The sequence below is a fragment of the Patiria miniata genome, unplaced genomic scaffold (genome assembly GCF_015706575.1).
Source record: "Patiria miniata isolate m_02_andy unplaced genomic scaffold, ASM1570657v1 HiC_scaffold_8, whole genome shotgun sequence".
Taxonomy (NCBI): domain Eukaryota; kingdom Metazoa; phylum Echinodermata; class Asteroidea; order Valvatida; family Asterinidae; genus Patiria; species Patiria miniata.
This window is the reverse complement of record NW_024037075.1, coordinates 11,667,703-11,693,524: the sequence shown is the minus strand read 5'-3', so window position 1 is coordinate 11,693,524 and position 25,822 is coordinate 11,667,703. Positions and strand designations below refer to the sequence as shown.

Genomic DNA, 25,822 nt, shown 5'->3' with positions numbered 1-25,822 from the left:
GGAATTTGGTGGTTTTGACAATGCAGGACGTCGGGGAAAATCCCATCCCACATTTGATCAGTCTTATAAATATTGTTATACCGGTAGCTATGCTGTAATGATGTGTACAAATAGACTATTAGGTAAATAACTTTTTAATATTAGAGTGAGGTTTTGTCCTTTTATGACATAATTTTATGCGTACTTGGCAGTGTCTGAATGTTGTTCTCACAAGGTTTTGGACAGAACAATTTGCTCATAAAATTACTTCAAAATTTACATTCATTTTTACTTCTTCTCACACTACCATTTTACACCGCGGTTCTATGTGAACGTGGACAGATATATGTGAACACCTTGTAAAACTATTATAAATAAACAATTGGACCGTCATTTTTCCCCAGTGGACAGCCCAAGTTATAAGCACACTTAAACACGAACGTCAAGTTGAAGGGTGTCTGTTTGTTTGTAGGTCACACGGTCGATGCGAGGGGAGATCAAGTCGCTGACAAATCACACCAGTGGTTTGGCGCGTCGCTGAAAAGCGCCGGTCCAGATGGCCGTGTGGTGGTGAGTATTCTTTTAGTATAATCCTACTCGAGTCTGTGAAAGACCTGGGGCAAATTTCACGGCGCTGCTAAGCACAAAAATTTGCTTAGCACCAAAAAAGTCTGGCTTATAAAAGCAGGTTACCAGCCAAAACTCCATGTGATGTATATTGCTCGTGATTAGTATTAAGCTGTAGTTTGCTTAGCATGAAAATCACTTGGAGTCTTGGCTGGTAACCTGCTTTTATAAGCCAAACTTTTTTTGTGCTTTAGAAGCAAATTTGTGTGCTTAGCAGCGCCGTGAAATTGGGCCCAGTTGTCTTGAGGCTTGTACTCCCGCAGTTTATAAACCCCCTGGGCCGAGAGCCGTCACTGAGAATATGTTTTGTTATTCAAATTCAATGACAACGAAGGTTCAAAGTGTGTACTCGTACGTATCACAGAGGAACACAGACGTCCTCAGTGAGTGCGCTTTTTATAAGCTGGGGTCTATGGGCTCTGCGCACAAGTACCCCCTCAACGGTAAGAATGGGAGAGTTGGGGGAGACCACTAGGAGAGACATTTGAACGCATTGCTGACGACGCCTGACGCTGACGCGAAGACGCTATATGGCTTTGTGCACATTCAGAATAAAATTGGTCCTGCTGAGTTTGCGCTACACGAGTGCGAACTAGTACGTGCTTGTGGTGTGCTTCGTCCATTGGGCTCTTGAAATTGGTACAAAAGCGCCCTCTCTTGTTAGCGCACAGAGGCCATAGAATAGTTTATAATTCTCCCTTTTTTTCTCCTTTCTTTGCCATCAACTGGGATTATTAACCAATTTTGATTCCATTTTGAACCCCCCCCCCCCCCGACCTCATCTTTCTCCCCCCGACCATCCCCTTCGATATCAACAACCTATACATCAGGCCTGCGCTCCCCGGTACACGTGGTTCTTCACAGCAGAAATGAAGGACGAACAGAGGGAACCAGTGGGTCACTGCTACGTCAGCGAAAACAACTTTTCAGAGTTTGACGAGTACGCGCCCTGCAGGACAACCGATAGTAAGTATAACCTTCATGTTTACCGATATTGGTTTTCCTTTGTATCAATTTAATTGTTGTTTCGGAAAGTCCAGCACAGTTTCCTTTGGTTTTACGCTCCCTGAATATTAAAAAGATCTATTTTTTAAAACTTTGAAGAAAAAAATGCAAAACATCGACTTCAGCGAATTGAAATGTGAACAAGTACCTGACACGCCGCTAAAACGAACATTTGGCTATGACGAACATCCCCTTTTGCTCCCGAAATATTAAAATCTATTTTAATGCACAATCACTATAATGGACGACCACTCTCTAAGGAACAATTGTTTACAGACCATCATGTTCGTTATAGTGACATTCTACTGTGTATGCAAAAGATGCCTTTTGTTTTCATGTAAGCGGCATCTACATGTAGCATTGTTTGATATTTTTATGTTCTTCCTGTTTTTGCCATGTTTTAAATTTAAAACATAGCAAAATCGCTTTAAATCGCTGATCAAACTGGCTTTAAAAATCCATGAAGTTCTCACCATTGTCATACTGAACTTTCTGATGTGGCTCAGCTGAACGAAAAGTTCTTTTTACCTGGTAAATGTTGTTGTCCCAGTGGTCCTGAGCCTTACTTGTAATTTGTTTACATTTCCGTGAACTCACTGCGGGAATTCCCTTTGGAAATCCTCCATTATGCCTCCAACGAAAGCTGGAAGGTGTTAGCAAGTTGTGAAACACAGGAGAATGCGGTGTGATTCGTGTTAAGTCCAAAGGCTGAAGATTTCACAAGTTTTTCTAAGCAGAAAAGGGCCCTGTTAGGCATGTTAACTGTCGTATAGTCTCATGATACCGTGTATGTAGATTTTGTTACAGGGAAGTTTAAACCCGGCCGGAAATTCACAGTTTGCAGTAATAAAAACAAGAAAATTGATACTAGAGGGTGTTCTTCTTGCCTCTTTTTCCCTGTTTAGTTGTAAATGTCACAGATCTGTCCATTGGTGAGTAGCATTGATGTAAGATCTGTTTTTAGCTGTTCCCAATTTCAATTGGGAACAGCTCTTGTTTTCGTTTAAAAAATCCTTTTTTTTTTTCTTTTTTCTTTTTTTTAAGCTGTTCCCAATTTCAATTGGGAACAGCTGTTGTTTTCGTTATAAAAGTTTTTTTTTCCCTTTTTTTTTGGACCTGCCAACTCTGCTGGTTCGCGTGAAAAATGTCCTCCAGCCCTAAATGACAACCCAATGATAAAATTTAGGGCTGGGTAACTCCAGCTACATATGTTTAGAAAACTTTAATCTTTTCAAACAAACACTAGCATAATGGAACAGATAGTGCTTAGCTCTTAGAACTGGGACTTAATTCATCGCGACACAACCACGTTTTATGCAATTTCATGACATATTTATGTGACTATAAATTGTTTATAGACAGGGAAGTGTTATAAATGAAAATGTGTATGTCAAGGTCATGTGACCATTACTTCCAGGTTTTTACCAGAAGTGCAATTATGTAAGATAATAATTTCAATTTTAAAAGTAAGAGATTTTTGAAAAAATATTTACATTATTTTCTACTATCCAAAAGACAATAAAAACAAATTGGGAACAGCTCTGTGGTTGTTCAGTTACAACCACATCTAGTTTGTCTTGAAGTACTGAACAGAAAGAGAAACCTATAACATTTGACTTCTCTTATTTAAATACAAAGCAACTGAGAAAGAAACTGGACACAAGGATTAAAAATATAAACAAAAATGGCCTCATGCAATGACTTGTTAGATACATCAGTTGCAAAGTGACAAAAAACTTGAGCATGTACACAAAAAATCGGAAAAACAAATGACAATATACCGAGCTCATCCCTACAACTGTACAAATAATCTACACGTACTATCGTAATCATGTGCTGAAACCTTAAACCTGAAAGTTTCTTTCCGACACGGTCGTGATTAACGAGCTAATTTACCGTCAGGATTCTTACATCTCAAGTTTTGTTTTTTTCCCCCGTCTTTCTGTCCCTTGCGGTTATTTACTTGTTCCTCTCACCACCCGTCTCCAAGCATATTTCATCTGCGATTCTTACAATAAACGCAGCGCGCGCGGCACACTGGGAAGATTGACTGCGAGCGCTTTTGTTTATGTTTATGACCATCACGGGCATCCCGCCTGATTATCGAAACGTCCCGCGTATAAGCCGGTAATTACTTGATGAAACTGACATTGCCCGGTATCTGACAGTGATGCCCGCGGGGGGTCGAGACCTGGCTTAATTGATTTTTTCAATTTACGGTGCAGCTAGCGAGACGAACTATGTACATGTGTACATGTCGGAACAATACTATAAACCAACCTGCCCGTGTACGTGATCATGCTTGCCACAACGGGCAAGCTAGATAGAAATCAGTCCAAAATTTATTTGTCAAATTGTAACTTGGTTCCTGTGCGGCCTAGATCCTGGAGCTTACCCCCAAAATATATCCCCAATTTATTGATTTATTAAGTGCAGTATTAAAGTGGGTTTTAGATTGAGATAAAAATGCATTTTATTTGACGTACATGTAGTTGTGAGCTGACAAGAGAAGAGGCTAAACCGTGCGGTGCTTTCTACAGTAACAGACTAAAGCACGACTTTCCCTCCATGAAATACGACTCTGAGGAACAGTGTGGCGCCTTGGAGACCAGCATTTCTTTCAACAGTTTTTCTTCCGGATCTGAGACTCTTCAGAAAAAGGAGAAAAAAAAGATGGTTTTGCAATTTAAGACTTTTAAATCACCAGACGACGTTTTAGATCAACGCTGCACCCGTTTTTCATCACTCGGTGTCACGTAGCATCGGCGCAGCGCAGCGTGGCCGGATTAAAATTCTAATTAATTTTCTGTATGAGTCACCCTTCAAAGTTCTCCAGATTGTAGAACAGAAGATTGCTTTGTTCTTACCAAGTTTGGGGGGGGGGAGGGGTGGAAGGGGATCCACGAAGGCGAAAAAGTGGGATGGCGTTTGCTTAAAACCCTTTTCTTGACCCGTAGAAATTCCACAAAGAAATTCCAATTGACCCACAAATTTATTGAACACTCTATTTCAGCACGGTACTGCGTACAGAAGTATAATAATCTGAACAGGCCAAGGAAATTATGTCAGGGAAACCATACATTCTCGCATTTCTGAAATGCGAGCGGTTTGCCAGCTGCAGTGCCTCATATGGACTGATTATCCCTCTTGTCATGCCGATCCGTCTAATGGCTTTTTCAGGCCCAGACATTCATCAGCCTGCAACGCCTCACACAATCCGTCGATGCGTGTCGCAAATTTATGATGTTTATATTTTCATCCCGGAGATATGGACTTTTTTTTCCTAAATTTACATTTAGTTTTACACATCATAAAAAGCTTGTTGTAGAGAAGCAATGTAGTCACGAGGCAGTCTCATCAGGTTTTTTTGTAATCCTTTTTCATTTTTGCTGTTTTTATTTTTGTGCGGGGGGCGGGGGGGGGGGGGGAATGGATTATATTATATTCACATTGAAATTGCAGATACATGTACATGTAGCTTTTTCCATGGTTGTGTGAAATGTAAGCGTTCAATACAGAAGCTATTGAAAATGTATAACTCCGTTACTACAAGCATAATATCAACATCAGTATATGTGAAAATAATTTATTCATAAAATGCATTAATTACTAGACTCTGAATTCTTTTGCCAGAGCAAAAAATGCACAAATTCAAAAATGTTAAGTCAGAAATCTGACTGAACAACGAAACAAAAAGGGACATTTGAATTCAAAAAAAATTTTTTTTTGCAAGAGATGGTCCCTAGCAACCAAAATGGCTGCCTCCAGCTGAAGAAAAAACCCACATCAGTTAGATAGCTTAACGTCATCTGTCTTCAATGTCTTCACTTGTCACCGAAGCATGCTCTATGCGTCACCAAAGGATAATTGCGAAAACACAACGAGGCCCGAGACTTTAGCAGGAATTTTGGGGGAGCTGTAATACGTCCACCCTTATTTGGAACTGATGATACTGCATGCTTATTGGTTCCTCAGTGGAATTGAGATATTCTCGTCGAAAGATGAAGTCTACTCGTTTGCATCATTTCTGTCCTGTTACAAAATTTCAGCATCTTTTTCTTCCCAAGTACTTTTTTTGTCTTCTTAAAGTTACGTACTTACGTTTAGTCCTTCCCGTGAAAAAGTTTAAATTTTATTTTTTAAGTAAAAAAGGTCAAACATACTGCAGATAAATTCTCTGTGACAAATTTAGCAATTTTGATAGGCACGATCTTGAACTGAATTTGAGGAGGAACTGTTCAGCACATATTTTGAAATTTGTTAAAACATTCAACAAAAATTTAAAACTGTTTTGCTAAAAAACTGGTAAAAAGTTGAGAAAAGTTGGTAAATTTCCAAGAAAAAAAATGATAAACCTGCTTTACAGTTTACTGTGCCTTGTAAATTTTTCAGTAAAATAGTTGTATTTTGAAGTGAAATTTTTGTTTAAAAAATCTGCACAGAAAGTTGCACAAGAGATTAGGAAAAGATGTCAGATGGTCAGGTATTTTTCCAGTTTTGAAGGATCACTGTTTGTAACATTCAAGGTTTCACTACCCTGGCGCAGATACTGAAAGAAAGGAAATGTGTTGCATGCTGTTTACATGCTCATCAATAATAATGTGATGTATAAAACATTGTTGAGTGCCACTTCTAGCCGACACCCGGCTCTAGTGTGCTCCAAAACAAGTGGGCCACAGTGGTCATGTTTTCGCTGCGATAAAAATGCAAGCCATCATGTAGCTATTTTAAGGAGAGAGTATAGTTTTCCCTGCACTGTGTTTTTTTTTCCCTTCTTTTTTCTTCTGTGGTTCGGGGAACCTGAATTCGAACTTCTTCATGAATGATTAAAATTGGAAAACAAGACACTTGGATAGCTGTCAGGTGGGATAAAGTGTCCGGTTTGCGGTTAGCTGTGGCGGCTGTGGCTACCGGTGCGTGTGTGTGCATTGCATGCCAAACTTTGAATCATACGCAGCGAAGTTTACTGTAGGGTTTCTTTCTCTGTTGATGTGCAGAAAATTACATGCTTTCATTGGGATTGGGACAACCGTAAAACTTTATGTAGATTTTTCGTAATAAAATTGATATCCTGAACTGACTGTGAATGCTGTCCATTTTTATTGCACATTTCTGGCCCTTTAGCCTTTGTATTAAATTGTATTACATTGTATTTATTGTCTCTGTATCCATAAAACTATTGAGAGCTGAGGCAGTTTGGGGCGGTATAAGGAGTAATAGACAGGGCAGTACAATAAATGGATTAATCAACCATACCGTGACCATGAATGTGAGCAGCTGGACAAGGTAGAACAATATCTATGTTTCTGTTTTGGTTTCATGTTTTTTTCCCCCTGAGAACTTTTTAAACACAGGATACAATGTATGCCATGCAAATAACAATATCAGTACACATCTTTACAACCCTAACTCCCCAGGCATTTTTGCTAGGATGTAACCTCAATCCTGCAAAATCCTCCAACTGCCTCCATGTAAAAATTGCATCCAGCCTGAATGCTGCAAAAGCCTTTTTTATTTCTTGAATCTATGGTCCTTGGAGGGGTGACCATTGCCTCAATGCTGCAAAATCCTCCAGAAATCACTGTCAATATGTTGAGGCAGAGCCAGTGACATCCTGGAGCAGTGCGGAGGATTTCAAGTACCTAAATTTATGCACAGCTGAGAATAAAAAACACAAGGTCTGGCCCCGAGACCTTGACACAGTGCATCCTCCATGCTCAGCCACACATTTTTGCCATATAGCCTCAATCCTGCAAGTTCCTCCGTTTTGCAAAGATGATTTTGGAGGATTTGGATGGTTTACATGTATAGGGTTAATCAACCATACCATGAACATGAACGTGACCAGCTCAATTAGGCAGAACTATATCTATGTTTCTGTTTTGGTTTCATGTTTTTTCTTTTTTTTTCCTGAGAGCTTTTTAAGCACAGGAGACAATGTACACCATGCAAATAACAATATCCAATACACATCGTGAAATTACTCATTTGACATCTTTGATTGATTTCAGTGAAAACTCCTCAAACTAAAAACAGTTTTCAGCAGTGATTTAAACACATCACTGCACCAAGTTGACCTCTTTTGAATCTGCTGAAAGCTTTATTTTTACAAGAATTTGACGCCACTTGTTTTTCTACGTGTGTCTGCAAGTGCCCTGTGAAGTCGACAAAGTGCCATGAACTGAATGCAAAATGAGGACAGAAATATGTTGTTTTATGAACGGTGTCCTTTTTTTTTTTTTTTTTTTGCATGAGCGTGTTTCTCATTATACATTCCAGGCATGATACGTGGAAAGTGCTCAACAGTCGATCACTCCGAGCCGGAGTAATGAAAGCTTCCTCCTTACAAAGCCGCAGTATTCATATTTACCTCAAGTAATAACGCTCCGCGTCAGCGCATTTCGTTTCCCTTCATTTCATGAATCGGACTTGATATTATTAGTCTTTGCAAGCGGCAAACCATGTGGTTTGTGTCGGCACAGATCGGTTGAGGTCTTAAGAAGACCTTCTGTAACCCCCCCCCCCCATCTTCCTACCCCCAACTCCCAACGCATCACGGCGTATCCTTGACCGCTTGGCCGATCGAGTGTGCGAAGATGCTCGTTAGGCCGTTACTTCCTTGAGAAAATACTCAAGGGAAGGGGGGGGGGGATCATCTGCTCCCTCTCGTGCGTTGTTGTTTTTGTTTTTTCCCCCTGTCTTTTCCTTAAAGGCCAATAACGTCACGAGTGCATAGCCTGAAAAGGTCTTGCGTGAAATGCCATGTTTCTCGGATTCTGTAGACAATGTTCGTGAAGACTGCGCCATAGCAGTAGGAATCTGTGGTATATGATTGTCACACAGACCGGTATGTACATGTATGCAAGAAACAAAAAAAACCTTACAACAAAATGTGAAGTTTGATTAGAACTGGTCAGTTGTTACGTTTCTCTGAAAAGAAAAAAACTCCACTTTTTTTTACTAAGACTGAAACCTAATCATGGCTAGAAAATAACTTTTTTTTTAACAAAATGAACATATTTTTGGTTTGCAAATTACAAATACCTAACTTTAGACAGATCTAGACATTTTTGTGGCCATTTAGGAAAATTATCATCACATATCTTTGGGGTTACTTCAATAGAAAGAAATGTTAACCAAAAACCAAGCCAGCCCCCCCCCCCCCCGCCAAAGAAAAAAAAATCATTAATAAAATTCTGCATTACCACATAAGGAATCAAATTTGCCTGGAGATGAAATTGTAGAAATAGCGGGCAAAGTCACCTTGACAGATAATGGAACATTGTATAAATAATGTCTGCATTTAGTCCTCCGAAAATCACAGATCATATTATTCTAATGATTCTTCATGTTCATTGCCGCCGGGCGAATCCCTACTTCACAGCTAAAATTCAATTTGAGAGTAGGGGGGATATTAAACTACAATTAAGTGTGGAGGGGAAAAAAAATCTGGCCTCTTGCCTTTAAAGTTGCAGCGCAGCTAGTGGAGAGAAATATGAGTGATATCACTTTGCAATCGAAGCATGTAGCAGTCACTGGCGGAGTGATAGAGATGATGCGTAATTGGACACCTTCACCGGTACCCCGCCGGTGCCCCTCAGGGGATTGTCTCCTCATGTCCAGTTGCCAATCTCTTCCAAGATTGAAAAATTGCCGACGGGTCGTTGGCGAAAAAAAAAAAGAAAAAAAAGAAGAGGGGTATCACAGAATCATGGTACATCAGGAATTGCAAAGTGTAGTTGATTCTCTCGTGCATGTACGGAGCTTTCGTCGGATCGTCGAGATCGGCAATTTCAGCGAGTGTCCTGTCACATCGGACACGAGTACCACATCGGACATTCGCCAGACTTCGAGCTGAAGCCTCGTCGGCCGCCGGAAGAGAACGCATCCTTGATGCGAGAGTGGCTGTCTCTGTGAAGTGTTTGACACCCTCCTGACACGTGTTTGCTTTACGCATTAGAATTCATCCACCTTGCGTGTTTTTCTCCAAACACCGTGACAAATAAACTGCATCCTCGGTGTCCTCTGGTTGTTTCGTCCTGTGTCTATATCCCCCCCCCCCCCTCTCTCTGTTTATGCCCTAAACTTACCTTGTGAAGTCATTTCTCGAGTATTGGAACATTTTGAATACCTTTTAAAAATGTTTTTTATCCTTTTTCAGACTTTAGAAAACTTACGTCAAATCTGTGAAATCTTTTGGAATTGTGTGAAATTGGTAGGGAAAGATCCCTTTGAATCAGTGTTTGCTTCAAAACTGTACATACAGAGAGAATTACTTCCCTTTTATGTTTGTCACTCTGTGATAAAGTGTTACTAGTTGACAAATTATTTGAAGGTAATTACATGGACTTCATCCTGCAGGCTGGATATATTTTATCCAGGGAGTCGAGTGCATTAAGGCAGGGATCCAGAAATGGACGTGGGAGTTTGGGAATGAATCTGTTCACCTCACCTCACGAGAACAGATGCCGTTAATGGCAAAATGGCTTGCAGCTACTTTTACCCTCTTCCACTAAGCCCAGTTCTCGGGCTGAGCCTTTTACAAAAATCCTTCATCTGAAGGGATTCAGAGGGCCAATAAATGTGTAATGAAGAGCTGACTTGCTGGTGTCCAAAGGGCCAAATACTGTGTGTAGAGTGCAGTCTAAGTTTACCACACAACGGAATAGAAAGGATTTTTAAGAAGAAAAAAATGTTCAGAGGATAAATTAAAAAAGGTTTTGAGGTTTAAGACTTGCGGGGGGGGGGGGGGGGGGGGGGGGGGTGATAATGTCAGTGTTCACGGGGAGACGTTTGGGTGTTAGTTAGCCAAGAAGATAAAGGGCTTATGTCGGAAGATATTATGAGCATGACATTTTCCAAAACTTGGTTCATTTCAAGCCGTGGCTACATCTTCAGCCCCAGAATCTCAGGCTTGTTTCAGTCACATGTTTCGTTCCAGGATCAGGTGTTGCTTTTTAAATTTTTGAACTAAATGGAAAGACGACAATCTTGCGGCCTAGTATTGCATGATTTTTACATACCCCTGAAGGAGAAAAAGGACCCACAGTCTATGTTTTTGCCAGGGTGAAAAATCATTAAGGGGAGCCTGGAGCCAATGCCGGAGCTGGGAGGAATGCCGAGATTTAGAAAAGTCTAATACAGGGGTGCAAATGATCACACTCCCTAAGTTGGTAAAAAAATAATGGAAATTAGTTTTTACATAACTTACTTCAAGATCTAATTTTTTATTTCACTACAAACAAACCCCAAGTACCCCTGCTGTACCGCCCTCCCCCTCCCCCTTCCCATTAGGGGGGCCCCACCCCCTCGAGGACCCTTCTCCACGTCCGCCTCAGCAATTTGAATGCATTAAGCCAGCAGTCACCACCCCTGTAAACAAACTGTAAAAAAACCTGTAATCTTGCACACCCTGCCACGGTTGGTTTTTATGCACGCTGTCATCGACCTCGCAGAAATTCCCTATTGCATTGTGACGTCAAGCGCAGAAACACTCCTTAGAGAGAGAGAGTCGGAGATGCTAAATGCAATTTTAAGACCGGTAAAGGCTTTGAGAGATGCCCGGGGAAAGTCTCCAAATGCAATTTATTTCTTTCTGATGCAGAGCAAGCCCTGTCCACGCTTTATTTAGATAAAATTTATTTGATTTTAAACAAAGAAAACAAAAGTCTGTCCAGCGGTGTTCTTACTTTATTATTCAACTTCGCAGTCAGGTTTGTGATCTTTCTGTAATCACCAAGGAGTGTTAGATAATGCTGTCTTTTCTCTACGAAAAAATGTACATGTGTTTAAAAATCGGAGAAATTGCACTTTGTTGAGTTTAAAGTAATGACCGTAGACATCTGCTTTGCGGTTTTGGAACATGTCATGAGCTGCTGAAGTTGCACTGTGTCTTGTCATGTGCAATTTGTGCATAAATGTTGAAACATGTGACATTTGCATGTAGTGGGGCATGTTAAAATACCGCCGCATAAATGTCAGATGGTATCAGAATGATGAGGTTCTTGGCTGGAATTTTTTTTGGGGGGGGGTGCCTAAAGTGGGATCTTTTTAAACTTGGTAACAGAAAAACTAGCAACTGTTTTGGCCAACATTCTGTTACAACAATTCAGATTTGAACAGGATCATTTTGTAAAAAGTGAATTTTAAATTTCAACCGTCTGCCATATTTTTTTTTGTGACTGTAATTTTGTAATGGTTGATGCCAATTCCGAATTTATTGTAAGACTTAAACAACAGTTCTGCTTCATAACTTCCTACAGGGGTTCTGTCTCAGAAATTTATCTTCCGATACATGAACAAGTCCACGTTTTGGCTGTTTAATTATTGGATGCTCGAGTCAAAACAGAATTTCAGCTTTTATAAGTGTCAGCAAAATGTCTGGTCTACACAGCAGATTTAAAAACACTTGATGTAAAATATGACAAATTGAAAAGAAATCATTAGAATGAACAGTTTAAACAGAACTTTCTTTCGGCAGGTGCTTACATGTACATCTGTTTGTGATATTAGGAGCACATTTTAAGCGATATGAATTGAAGTCATAAAGACGTAAGGTTCATAAGTAATAAATTCAGCATACCACTATGCTTCGTGCATTCATCGCATGTACATGTTGACCTACATGTGTTTCTCTGGCAGTGAATTTGCACAGTACATGAGCGTCCAGGGGCTCAACAAAAACAAATGAATTGTCCGTGTGACAGGCAGCAGGGAAACAAAAACAACAGAATCAGCCGTCTTTGACAAACAAACAACGGCGGAGCAGGAGGTAGATTCACGACCGCCCAATCAATGCGGGAATAAACTCGCCCGGCAGTTTTTAGTTTATGGATCCCGTGCCCAATCAATACCCCAGCGCAGAGGGACGGAAGCGGGCGCTTGATTTGCCCCCGAGGCGTAGCCACTCAGCTCCGGCTCAGCCAGAGAAGGGGGTGGGAGGGGTGCTGGCTATACTACCGCCGCGGATGTGCACGCGCGACGTGCTGAACATCTAATGGACCGGAATGAGGTTTTGGCGAGGGAAGAATGGTAGCTTTAGGGTGGAAAGGGGTAGGAAGGGGGGGGGGGGGTTTGAAAGGGAGGTTCAGTGTCAAAATCTTCCGGTAGGATTGCAAGGGGCTCGGGAATGAATGGGGATTGCTTTCCGTGCGTGGACAAAGCGTAACATCAGTCACGGCTGAAGTGTCTGTTCGGTGTACCTGTGGGGAGGGTTTGGGGGGGGGGGGGGGAAGGGGAAGTAACGGAGTATGTGCACGTCGTTGCTCAGTGTGTTGATCCCAGATCAAATGGGGTTATGCAAAGGAACAACATCCTGAAGAAGTGCACCTGACTTTCCAAATAAGCCCCAACGCTGTCAGGCAAATGAAATGTATCCTTAATATGTTTTGCCAGGGTGGTGTGGTGTTGGCCTGTTTTTCAACCATTTGTTCAGCCTGAACCTAATATAGTCAAGCCATTTTTTTCTCTCATTTTTTGAGGAAAAATTAAATACATTCGGAGGAAAATTCAGTACATTTTGGAGGGAAAATCACGCATCAGATTTTAGATTTCCAGGCAATTTGTCTTTCAGATGTTCGAAAATATTTGGACAAATTGAATATTTTGCTGAATTATATACTCATTAACAGAACGAAAACAGTCTTTTATTATCTAAATTATTATCTTATAATCCTGTATTCTATCAGAATGCATACCTAACGGGCATACATGTTAAAGCCATAGTGCCCTGAAAATTTAACAGTCCTGCTGAATTAAGCGTAGGCCTACTTTCTTAAATGCCATAATCGTTTCACCGTCGTAGGGCAAATGATAATAGCCACATGCACATTTGCCAAATGGCCCCAGTTTTGCAAAACGACCCATCTTTATTTTTCAGTGGCTCGTCTGCAGAGCCAGTCGTGCGTTCAATGTTTCGCAGATGGCCTTTCCACGTTTAATGTTCCGTTGAATGCAGCAATGTCTCATCGAATCCCCACCGTCCAAATTACATGGAACATCATGCCAGACCTAGCTTTATAAGGGTTGAAAACTGAAGCTGAGAAAAAAAACCCGATCTGGTTCAAATTTCAGCTGCTGATACTCGAGTAAAAAATGTTGGTTTGCAAATTTATGCTCTAAAAGCAAAAACGATCCGAGTACCAGTCACGAGCAATTTACATTGCATGACATTTTGGCTGGTAACCATGTTTTCTGTGCTATGGCAGTTCCCTGCAAGTTGCCCCTGGTGTTTCCAAAAAATTAGTTTTGTTTTGAAAATAATTTGACACACTTCTCAGGCCAATATTAACCCAATTAATTGTCCAAAAAAGGGCCGGACTCCATGTTAGGTGTAAAGATGTATTTAACACTTATTGCTGTATTGTACATGTAAATCTTTGTTGCCATGGTTACGGGGAAATTAAACACATTTCTATTACTGGACCGTTTAACCCCATATTATGGGTTGAAACGGACCCTTTATGATATCAAGCCAAAATATGAATATGAAGCCCTACATGTGTACAATGCACCGTCTTTCCATCAGCTAAGTACATAGGCTATTTTGCCTGATGTTATTTTTGTCAGAAAAATTCTGTTATAAAATCTAATCCAAACCCTCTATCAACCTCATAGGGTGTCTTATTTATTTTCTAAGAAAAAAAATGCAAATTTTCCCTCCTTTTCAATATTTTTTTCCCATTTGGTCATCACAAACACCATGCAGTCACGTTTTCCTTCATTCGGGCAAACAGGTAGTTTGAATTTGACCAAATGGTGATAAAGTGGGAAAGTTAAATTGAACACTTAAACTGAGATTAGAATATATACAGTTTGCACTGGTTCATGTTAATAGGCGGGGTAAAGCGTAATACCATCCACTTAATTAACACTGTTATGTGGTCCTTTTTACCCCAGTGATTCCCAGGTAAATAACAAGTCTTAGAACATGACAAACCGAATGTATCCGCTTCAATCCATATAAACGGCTGTAATAACAGTAACACTTAAACAAAAAACATAACATAAGTTTCTATAACCGTTTTTCAAAGAACCCTTAGCAACCGAGTAATACGTAACCTAAGATCACAAGGGTCCAAAAACCTTACCAGGGATTATTTTGAATGTTGAAACAAGCGCGGTCCAGTCAATAGTGGTTGTGGCATCATCTCTTTTTTACACACCACCATGTTTATAGTCCAAGCTGGACGGCAGTGCCGTTTTACCCTGACGGTCTGTTTCACCCCGACGGTCCGTTTTACCCCGACGGTCCGTTTTACCCCGACGGTCTGTTTTACCCCGACGGTCCGTTTTACCCCGACGGTCCGTTTTACCCCAGACGGTCCATTTTACCCCACTCTCCCCTATCATGTGTCATTATTTCTCAATCCCACAATCCTGTGCTAAATTCCTTGTGACAATCCAACCAACCAACCCTGTCCCTGTTCACAATACTAATATCAGTGCTGAAACAAACCATAGTATTTTTTGCTTGTCTCTGAGTTCTAGAGTCCTATTCGCACCTATCTCATCGTTTGACTGACTGACTGACTGACCGACACACTGTCACTTGTGAGCCGGGCAGTACCATCATATAGGTGTACCAATAAATAGATTACATATTACATATTGTGCCCTCTGACCGCTTTTAATAGACTTGCCTCCTTTTTTTTTTATCTTTTACTGGCAAGAAATTTCAAGTGTTCAACAGTGAATTGTTGAGCGTAGTGTTTCCTCTGGTTATCTCGTGAAATGTAAACCTGTAAAGTGTTTTGACAATTTGCTGAAGGATCCTAGCCAGTTTCTTTTGGACTCATCCTCATGTGTTTCTTTTCTTTCCAGTCAAGCTCTGGGGCTTCAAAGGTATTACTCACTGTCAAGCAGGCTTCAGTGCCGAAATTACCAAAGTAAGTAACAATCTCTGATAACGGTGTTTCAAATTTGGAAAATTGACACCTTTATTTATTCCTTTTTTCTGTGTAAAACCTTAAAATGCTGTTCTCAAATTGTCTAATTCAGTTTTTTGGAATGATAAAAATTATGGCTTTTGGATATAAAGCAAATTTTGTATTAACTCCCTCACCCCATCCTCGCCCCCCATACTGACCCCATCCCCACCCCTACTCTACCTCCAACCCTACCTTCAACCCTTGCCCAATGCTACTCACATCTCAAACCTTACGTACATTTGGACAGATTTTTGGAGCGAAATGTAGAGAAGAAACTTGCACTGAGATTTCACAACAGAGATCAAGAACTCAACTCAGACATTTTGTTTGGTTGTTGTTCCTGGGCAGGATTGTTTACTGTGACAAAAATTGTTTTGATCCGTATGTTTATTTAAAAATACCGATACTAGTCTCCCAACAACCTTTGGTTGAACTGTTACTTCACACTCTCCTTCCCTCCGAGATCTGTGTTTATTACACCACCTGCGCTCAGGCGGTCAAGGAAAACAAAAACCCCGGTCACTTGAATAAAAGATGACGATTGTACGACGGGTTTACACTTCGGGTTTATGCTTCCCCGTGCAGCGCAAACGGCCATCGACACCTCGGGAACACTTCTCCCCCCCCCCCCCCTCAATGATGCTTTGCGTCACTTGTCAGGCGCAACGACTCGGCAGCAAAAGGCAGATGGGGCCCTTTGCTTTGAAATGCTATCGCGGCCCATTGTGAATATTCTGACGTCGTCGTGTTGCTATTCTGACTAGCCCTGCGTTTTTTTTGTCTTGCTTTTAATCCTCTTGCTTTTATCCAGGCATGCCATTGAAAAACGGGGCATTGTTGGAGAAATCACGGGTGTTGCTATGGCAACGCTCTACAAATGTCAGTCTTTGCTAAGGCTTTAGCCTTGTCTCATCTAAGATGAAAATCAGTTTACATGTACATCTGACATTTGCAACTCGAGGATAAATTTTTGAACGGAAAAATTATTTACGGAGGCATCGGGTTCCTGGGCTTCTATATCATGTAGATATTTACTTGTGTACGCGATGTTGCAAATCGTTACCAGTTTAAGACAATTTTTCATGGGATCTTTTAGTAGAAAACAGTTTTTTTTCTCAAGTCTGTCGTTAGGAAAACAAGGAGAGGGGAAGTCTTTAATTTGTAATACCTGAGAGTGAGAAAGGAACAAATAAGAAAGACAAAAATCCATACATGTATTTTTTACAACCAAAAGGGGGTCACATTATAAACTGTTACAAGGAACATCATGATTAATTTTTGAATTGATACGTTGTACTCGCAGGTTGTAAAAAAAAAAATAGAATGATAAATTGTAACCTATAATTATGCAGGCTACTACATATGTCTGATCAAATCTACCGGGTACCCATACATATCTTCCACATCCACTCACAAATTTTTCATGGAAAGCTGTTTTTGCATCAGCAAATCCACCCCCCTCCTCTATAATTCCTTTCAGCCGACTCCTTCCAAGATTTATGACTTTACATCGGATTAGCCCAGGCATTAAGAAGAGTCCCATCTGCAACCGCTGTGAGCCAGACGGAAGAACCTCTGACATTTTTGGGTTATTTTTTTTCCCCCCGCGACGGCGCAATCACGATTGGATGTCCGTCACCTGATGCAATATGAAAAACTTGATGTGATGCGTGTGGGATCGTTAGTGTCATTGGTTCGACGCCAAACCCTCTGGAATTGATTAGGAACTTAGTTTTGGATAGATACACGTAGGTCCATACTTTTATTGATGAAGCTCCCTGCAGTAAAAAAAATAAGCTGGTTTTATCATAATTCGAAGAAAACATCTGTTATATATAGCATGTGACATTTATGCAAGCATGCATGATATTTTAAGTAAGAAACATTTGCAGGCCTCTGCAAAACTGCTTGTCAACTTGGAATGACCCAAATTACATGTAGGTGATTAAGTTACAAGGGCAGATACTTGAGTTTCTTGAAGAATCGCTCTTCTGGCTGAAGGGGGAAAAAGATGGAAATATCAAGTTGCCTTCTTTACTTTGTGATAGTACAATGGGACTTTACTGAACATTGTGTTTCAACATTCTAGTGAAAAAAAGAACAGAAAATGCCATTGCCCCTAATACAGGGTGAGTCAAAAAAAGCGGAACCCAAACCCCCAAATATATATTTCATATTTAAAAAAAATTGTAGCACCATATATAATAATGACTGGAAAGCCAATTTCATGACCTACTTTTAGATGGAAAAAATTCTGAAATTGGTCAATCCGTTCAAAAAATATTACCATTTAAACGCAATGACCCTAAAACCTGTCTCGTCCAAAGAAAAGAAGCTTTTTATTGTGTGTTTTGACTGTTTCGACCAATGTCCAAAGAAAATGACACCGAATACTTGTTTCAACAACTGTCACCAACTGTAGTACACAATATCTTGATTAACAACCCTGGTTAGGCAAATAATATGATTTATACCGGTAAAATCTACTTTTTTTATAAGACGGGCCTTCAAAAGGACTTTGTTGCATATTGCTAATATCGTTTAAACTGAGTTTTTATCGCTGGTGATGCTTGAAGACAATTGTGACGACGATTTTGGAAATCGCATTTTTTGGACGAGACAGGTTTTAAGGTCATTGTGTTTAAATGGTGATATTCTTTGAGCGGATTGAGTAATTTCAGTAATTTTTTTCATCTAAAAGTAGCTTAAGAAATTGGCTTGCCAGTCATTATTATTGTTGTTGCTACATATATTTTTAAATATGAAATATAATTTTTGGCGCTTAGGTTCCGCCTTTTTTTATCACCTTGTACTACACAGCATTGGATTTTGTTGCATACAGAAGTTTCTTAAAGGGAATGTACAACATTTGCTTTTGCTGCAATTTTCAGAAATAAATGAATTTGGAGGATCAGTATGTTATAGCAAATATTGTTAAAATGACTAGTTTCACGTTTTGGGCTTGTAGATGCTGGAAAAACCAAGAAAACCAATCATGTTCTTGTAGTCTGGTTCCTTGACCCCACTTAAGATGAATCGGAGCAATTTATAGACTTTGGGGAATTGTAAGGTCAGAGAATCCGTCTAGAAGGCTTGTACCCCTTCACATGTGTGTAATCAATTGCAAAGAAAATGCGGAATAACTAATTAGGAAAAATTAGGAGCAGTTTTTGAAAAAAAGCCAGTTTTCTCCAATGCTGGTCAGCCGACCAGCATTGGAAAAATACCATTTTTCTTGAAAATGTAAGCACACCAGGAGCCACGATTTTACAGGATGCTTTAGACTGTCATTCCCTAACAATCCAGTAAGGTATTTCGTGATAATTTGATCATTTCGTTTTCTGATGTCTGCAAATGTTGTATCTTCCCTTTAAATTTAACAAAACAAATCTAAAGAAGTATTTACAATTGTACATTTTTTGTTTTCCCCATTTCAGGATAGTAATCTGCTAGTCATGGGAGCAGCTGGAAGCTTCTATTTGCAGGGTAAGAACAACTCTGTTTGTAAATTTACTTCCAATATTGTTGGCAACAAAGAAGGAAGCTTAGGCCAAAAAAAAAAAAATATTCGGTCTCTGGTCAGACCAAAGTTTTGGAATTGACGCGGCCACGCGGCATTCTTTTTTCTTTCTTCAAGCTTGTATTGTACAGACAAGGTGGGTACTATTTTGCTTTTTTGGTGTCCTCATGTACATTGGTGTCCTCCATAATTTGCCTTGGTGCTTTCGATCATTTGCCTTGGTGCTCTTTGATAAAAACAATTGAGGAGGTGCGGCAATAGAGGGCGCTGTTGGAGCTACCGCGGAACATTTTGGGAAAAAAAAAGATTGACGCGCATGATTAAAATCAACGCGCGCGCTGACCAGAGACCGATTTATTTTTTTTCTTGGCCTTAATTATCTTTTTTACTCTCTGATGACCATTGACCACCAAAACTTGCTTTTGAGTTGAACGTCGATGCCCCCCCCCCAAAAAAAAATAAGACTGTTTTTCCAGAGCCAAGAACATTTGCATTTGTCAAAATGTATCTTGTCAAAAGCACACAATTCACAGTATCACTTTCATGTCCTCAATGAACCATTTTATTGGAAAACCTATCTGCACAACGTAAACATTCATAACCTGTTTCTGGGAAGGATTGCTATGTCAATGAATGTTCCTTTGTGTCTGGACTCGCCATGTTTTTATTCCTCCATGGTATCACCACGCCCTACCCCAACTGCCTTCACACATTGCCTCTGATAAGTATAGCTTGAGGGTGGTTTCTCCCCCCCCCCCCTCCCTCGTAAACTGGGAACTGATGGATCACCACAGCTGAGGATTATTAGATGATTGATAACATTTCCTCTGGGTTGATTGTATGTGTCAGCTCAGCTGGCACAGTAGGAATGTATTACAGCTCTGTCATGTGGAGCCACACCCCTCTATATACCTATCCCCTAGCATAACTGAAGGGGCTCACTTGGGGGGGGGGGGGGTGAGGATGGGGTTGGGGATGGGGGTGGGGATCTGGGAAAGGGTGCAGCTCATTTTCTGGAGGAGAGGTCACTCAATATATTCAAACAATACAAATCTCTATTTGCATTTCTTTTTCAGTAACACTTCCCCTACACAAACTAAACTGACTTTTTTTTTATCATGTACTAATGCTCTTGGCCTCTTGTATCCATACAAGTAACCTTTTACTGATGTGCTTAGTAACTTTGAACTTTACTTTATTGACTGCTGGTCCGTCAGTCAGTTGGTTGGTTTTCTCGTTTGTTGGTTTGTTGGTCGTCGGACAGTCGTTTGGTTGGTTTGATGTTGTGGTGGTCGGTCTGTCTCTTTTTAGTCACTGTTCCTGTAAATCTGTGTAATTTTTGTGAGATCCCTGAATGTTTTGAACTCTTATTATTAAAGTTTAACCTTATTAGTTGTTTTTGTAATTCTGTCAAATGTTTAATGTTTAATTTTAATTTGTTTTTTAACTCGATTGTACTGCGCCTATGAGCAAAATTGATTTGGATATATGGCGCTATATAAATGCTATTATTATTATTATTATTATTATTGTCATCCAGTTTTCTGTGGTGCCAGTTTTTATCCTCAAATCTTTCTGTCATTCTAAGTTTTAAGGTTCCCACAGTGCCTATATGGTACCTACCCAGCCCCTGTCCCACTTCCTGCCCTAACACCAACCCTACCCCCTTCATTTAACCCACTGTCCCACCCCTGGTTCAAGCCCAGACCCATTATGCGGTAACCCCACACCTAAAAAGTGAGCCAGTGTTTAAATATGTGGTTGACATTGTGGCCTTTGTGTTGACTGACAGATACCCACAGGTGGGAAAAACCACCTTATAGTCTAGTGTCTGTTGCTGGATGTCGATAATAAATGACCTGAAAAGGTCAAAGGTCAGTCAGGGTCAAACCTGAGTGGGCCACCTGCTAGTATTAGCAGTTACATTTTGTAAAGGGGAAGCGATATTCGAGTGTAGAGGGAAATATGTGACACTATAAACTTCTCTTGTCTTTTTAAAACTGCCTTAAGTACAGATGTACCCACAGTATACATGTACAACTACAAGGTACCGCGATATTTTTATTTAAAAATGTATGTTCTTGTATGTATGCTTTGAGCTACTTGTTTTGGTAAAGTTTAAAAGCCCCCTGTTTTCACAGTCAACATGCATATGACACAGAGTTCAAAATGCTTGCTAGAAAACAAAGCCCCAAAGCCTTTGAAAAGAAAAAGGTAGGGCCCCCGACCCGACTTTGACCCTTTCTGACCTCTCCAGCCCCACCCCCAAAACAGGAGGGATCATCAGCAAAACAGTTAACCTCACTGAACAAACTTCTAATGATCGACATTCATGTGTCATCGTCTAAATACACCCCCCCCCCCCATTACCTTTGCACGTAATCACGCGCAAATGGTGGGAAATTTAATAAGGGTTAAAAAAAAATGCCAATTTCCGCCCCTGTGGCCTGTGAACACATTGGGGCCACCGCAAAATGTTACATCCTTAGTAAGTGTGACATAAATGTGCATGACCTGCTTTTTGGTTTCTTTTCTAACTTATTTCTCATTTATAGGTCAAATTTACGTCCAGAATCTTGTGTCGAATGCCGCACCGATAGCTACTCCAGAGTTGCCGCCAACATTTGACGACAGTTATAGCGGTGAGAGTTGTTCCTTTTCAGGTGTACATTTTCTTTCCACAGGAGTTCAAAGTGAAGAAAAAAAAGTGAAAAAAAAAAATGGTCGAAATTCCAGTGTTATACGTTTGCGTGTCTGTCCTGTCCCAAGTCTCGATGAAATACAGCAACACAAACTACATAAACTCCAATGTTTGTATAAAAATAAATCTTACACGTTACATATTCATCGTTAAGATGTTTCTAGCATTTTTCCTGTCTTTGTTTGTCCCGTTACCTTCAATTTAGCACATTGAACATTTTTCTAGATACCAGCACTTTTATAAGATTGTTTATTTGGTGTTCCAGAGAGTTCACGGTCAAGCACACAGTAAACAGAAATAAGTATACAACACTGCACACATACACAAAAATCATATGTGCACAGTTCATGTATGACACACCATATACTCTGTATAGCTCCATGGACACACTAAGCAGCACTTGTTTGGCAGAATGTTTGGAATGTTGTCTGTACATGTCTAAATAATCCTGACACTTGTATTGTCTATCATGTCACATATTGGAGGCAAAAAGTGGTGGGCAGCCATGAAAAACAAGCCGTAAAACATGTCCATTCAATTCAAGGTCACTAGTTCATAAGGTGGTCAATGGTAGAGTGACCACATGTCTGACTGACCATAGACTGACCGGTCATCTTCCACCACTGTGAGAACATTGACATAACCTGGACAGGTGTCGTTATAAAGGCAATCAATTTATTGGTCACCTTGGATAAGTACATGTAGCAGTCTCCTGTCAAGACAGTGGTATGACCATCAACACAATTCTTATGCACAAAATATAAGCACCCGGCTTTTTTTCAAAAGCCCTGGATGATTGATCACCGGTGCCCTGCTCTCAAAGAAGTCACAGGTGCCTCAGCTGGTCACCGGTGCAGCGTTGCAACAGAGGATGTTGATTGCTTTATTGGAGAATGAATAATTCATTGTGCATAATAATCTGTTTACTTCGGAGTACGTAATACCCCTTACAAACCTTGCATCTATTTAACTGTAAAGCCTGACCTTTTCGCGTCTCTCTTTTGTAATTATAAATAATTGATGTAAACTTAAATGGAGATATGGCCTTGAGATTGAGGATGATTGTGAAATACAGGAGATGGCTTTCTTTCCTAGAATGTAATGAAATTTATCTTCTATATGTAGGTACATGTATCAATCAAATATTATTCAATATCAATGCACTTCTGAACTTTAATTCCAAATACATGAACATGTATGTACATATACATGTACTTGGTAATATACAACATGTGCTTTTGCTGTAATTTAATAATTAATAATCAGAAATGTATGGATTTGGGGTTAGTATTTATAGCAAATATTGCTACACTGGCCTGTTTAAGGTTTTCTGTTCATAGATGCTGGGAAAAAAACAAGAAAAAAAATGTTGTTTTTGTAGCCTGCTTACCTGAGCCTAGTTCAGACGAAACAGAGCAATTTATAGACGTTGGGGAATTGTGAGATCGGGCAACCAGACTAGCTGGCTTGCACCCGTTCACAGATTTGTAACGGATTTTTGGCAAACAAAATGTGGACTGACTAAATTTGGTTAATTTGGGGCAGTATTTGAAAAAAAAAGGTTTTCCAATGATGGTTGGCAGATCAGCATTGGAAATTGTTACAAAAATTCTACTTTTCTTGAATACGACAGCACATAGTAAGGTATTTCATAATAATTAAGTACTTATGTCTTTTTATGTCTGCAAATGTTGTAAATTTCCTTTGACGTATGTGTGGTATAATTGACTCTTAAAGAAGGGGGGGGGGGAAGTTTTTATGATTACTGTTATGAATTTTAGTGTTGACGTTGACCAAAAAATGATATCCCCCTCCAGGATTGACGCCAGTGGCTGCATGTACATGTAAATACATCAGGGATGGCCCAAAAAGGAAAAAGTCAGAAATTATTTTCGTTTTTGTTTTGTGTTTTCGTTTCAGGTTTTGATGTGGCATTAGGCGATTTCACCGGTGACAGTCAGCCGGAGTATGTCGTGGGAGCTCCACGGGGAAATTATCTCGCTGGCAAAGTGAGTGACTTTAACCAGACAGCTGGACAGTGTTTGAAAGCAAAAGTGGCCACTTTTTCCCCCAAGAATAACAGGTTTCATTTCCTGGTATTTTGTTTTGATGGCAATTCCGGATGACACCTGTCTTGCAATCTCTGTAATTTTATTTGAACACATTTAACACTTTCCATTTTACCCCAGTTTTTCCTTGATTCATGAAGGAAATGATACTCTTGATACCAAGAAAAAGAGGTGTTTGATTTCAAATTTAACTTCATTATATGCTTGATTGATTCAAAGTGTTTTTCAAAGTTTTTGAAAGATTGGAAACATTCTTGCTGCTTTTTCACTATTCCCTGATAAAAAAATTTGTATGAAATTCTGTTGTATGGGGATAAGAAAGTGACTTTTGTGTATTTATTATAAGATGGAATTTTGCGTCGGGGTGATATCAATCCAATTAGGTTTTGCCCTTCACCGACGTTTGAACACTGTATACTCAGTGTGTTACCTCCGAGTGAAAGTTGGAAAAAATCACTCTGGTGGGACTCGAACCCACGACCTCCTGCTTTCTTGTGTATTTTGTTCGCCAAGTTTTTCCTAGAATATTCATACAGTGAAATCTTGATTTCAGTCAAACTCTGATAACTCAAAGCAACTGTTAAGTCAAACAAAGAATCCATTGCCTTCAGTAGTATAACAATGATATACAACCCTGCTTAACTCATAACTCTGCCTCAGTCAAATTTTGAACCTGTTCCCTTGAGGTTTGACTTTATCAAGATTTCACTGAATATCCATAGCTCCCTAAATCCAAGTGCCAATTATTACCCTACCGTTCAGGTCACTATCTTTGACACGGAATTGAACCAGCTGACGGAACTGAGAGGGGAACAGACCTTCTCCTACTTTGGCAACACCGTGGTCGCCGAAGACCTCAACGGAGACGGGTAAGCGACCCTTACGCGTGACCCAAAGAGGGCGCTATTGCACTTCATGCATTTGACATTGACACTGACGTTTCCTTTGCGCTTTCTTAGATTGGATTCATTCTTCGACCATGCTTTTTTTGCCATTGAGGCGGTTGGAGAGCATAGATGGCGATAAAGGAGATTGCGCTTGCGCGTGACCGCAAGAGGGCGCTGTTGCTTTTTTGCAGTTGACAATGACTGTCCTTTCCTTCATGCTTTCCACATGACAATGTTGTATGGCAGTACAATGTTCAAATAATTTTAAAGTCATAGGCCCTTCACCATGAAGAAACAAACTGATTACAAATAAAGTTTTTGCCTTCTTTATGCGGTAAATCAAACCCTTACTCATAGGAGCATTTTCCATGCACTTGTACTCAAATTTACAGGGAAATGTTCCCATGTATTTGTTCCGTACTCCACAAATTTCACCAAAAGGGGAATTATAGTCTCTTCTAAAAGCTGCTTTTCAGTATTCAAGGCGTAGCTTCCTGATGGTCTGATTTTAAAGGCGTGTGTTGTCTCAGTCAATATTTCGTCTTAAACATCCCCAAATAACCAGAGGGGAAATCGACCGACACACATTTGCGGAGTGGATACAGGCATCCCAGACATTTCAAGTTGTCTTTGGAGAGGCCCCAAATGTGTTAGTTAAGCACTCGGCAGTTACAAGTCTTGTTGAAACTTGGCGCTTTTTGAAGTATTTGTTATTTTTTGGGGGCTGTTTCCAAGTTTACCTTGTCGTTACTGTTAGTATTGACACTATCAGGCACCGGTTTCACGCTCTATCATTTTGTAGTACTGTTTGCCTTTACTTACATGTACGTCTTTTATTTGTTTTTGCAAACTCACCTCTGTTTTTACTGTACACATTCTGTAGAAACTGCCCTGTCACAATTTTATCATCAAAAAGGAAAAGTTGTTTTTAGATACTGATAAAAAAAAATCAAGATGCCATCAGTTCAAGTTCTGCCTGACTGAATTTTTTTCTCACAAATAAAACATCAGTGGGATGCATTTGCCATAGCAACCCGATAAGAACAAAATTCCAATATTACTGGCAACTGTTTATGAAAACAATTTCCTTCGTTAACACATCATTG

General features: G+C 40.0%; 1 protein-coding gene across 2 annotated transcripts in view; it reads left to right on the top strand.

The window, feature by feature from the left end:
* The window catches only part of LOC119719618 (integrin alpha-8-like), a 55,984-nt gene that overhangs the window by 15,980 nt on the left and 14,182 nt on the right, over window positions 1–25,822 (top strand). The window contains exons 3-9 of one of the 2 annotated variants that reach the window (XM_038189116.1): window positions 452–549; window positions 1,437–1,572; window positions 15,433–15,497; window positions 18,977–19,025; window positions 21,615–21,701; window positions 23,681–23,769; window positions 24,592–24,698. In XM_038189116.1, coding sequence (XP_038045044.1) covers window positions 452–549; window positions 1,437–1,572; window positions 15,433–15,497; window positions 18,977–19,025; window positions 21,615–21,701; window positions 23,681–23,769; window positions 24,592–24,698 — 631 coding nt within the window. The remainder of the gene's footprint in view (window positions 1–451; window positions 550–1,436; window positions 1,573–15,432; window positions 15,498–18,976; window positions 19,026–21,614; window positions 21,702–23,680; window positions 23,770–24,591; window positions 24,699–25,822) is intronic. The other variant, XM_038189117.1, reaches the window with a different exon arrangement.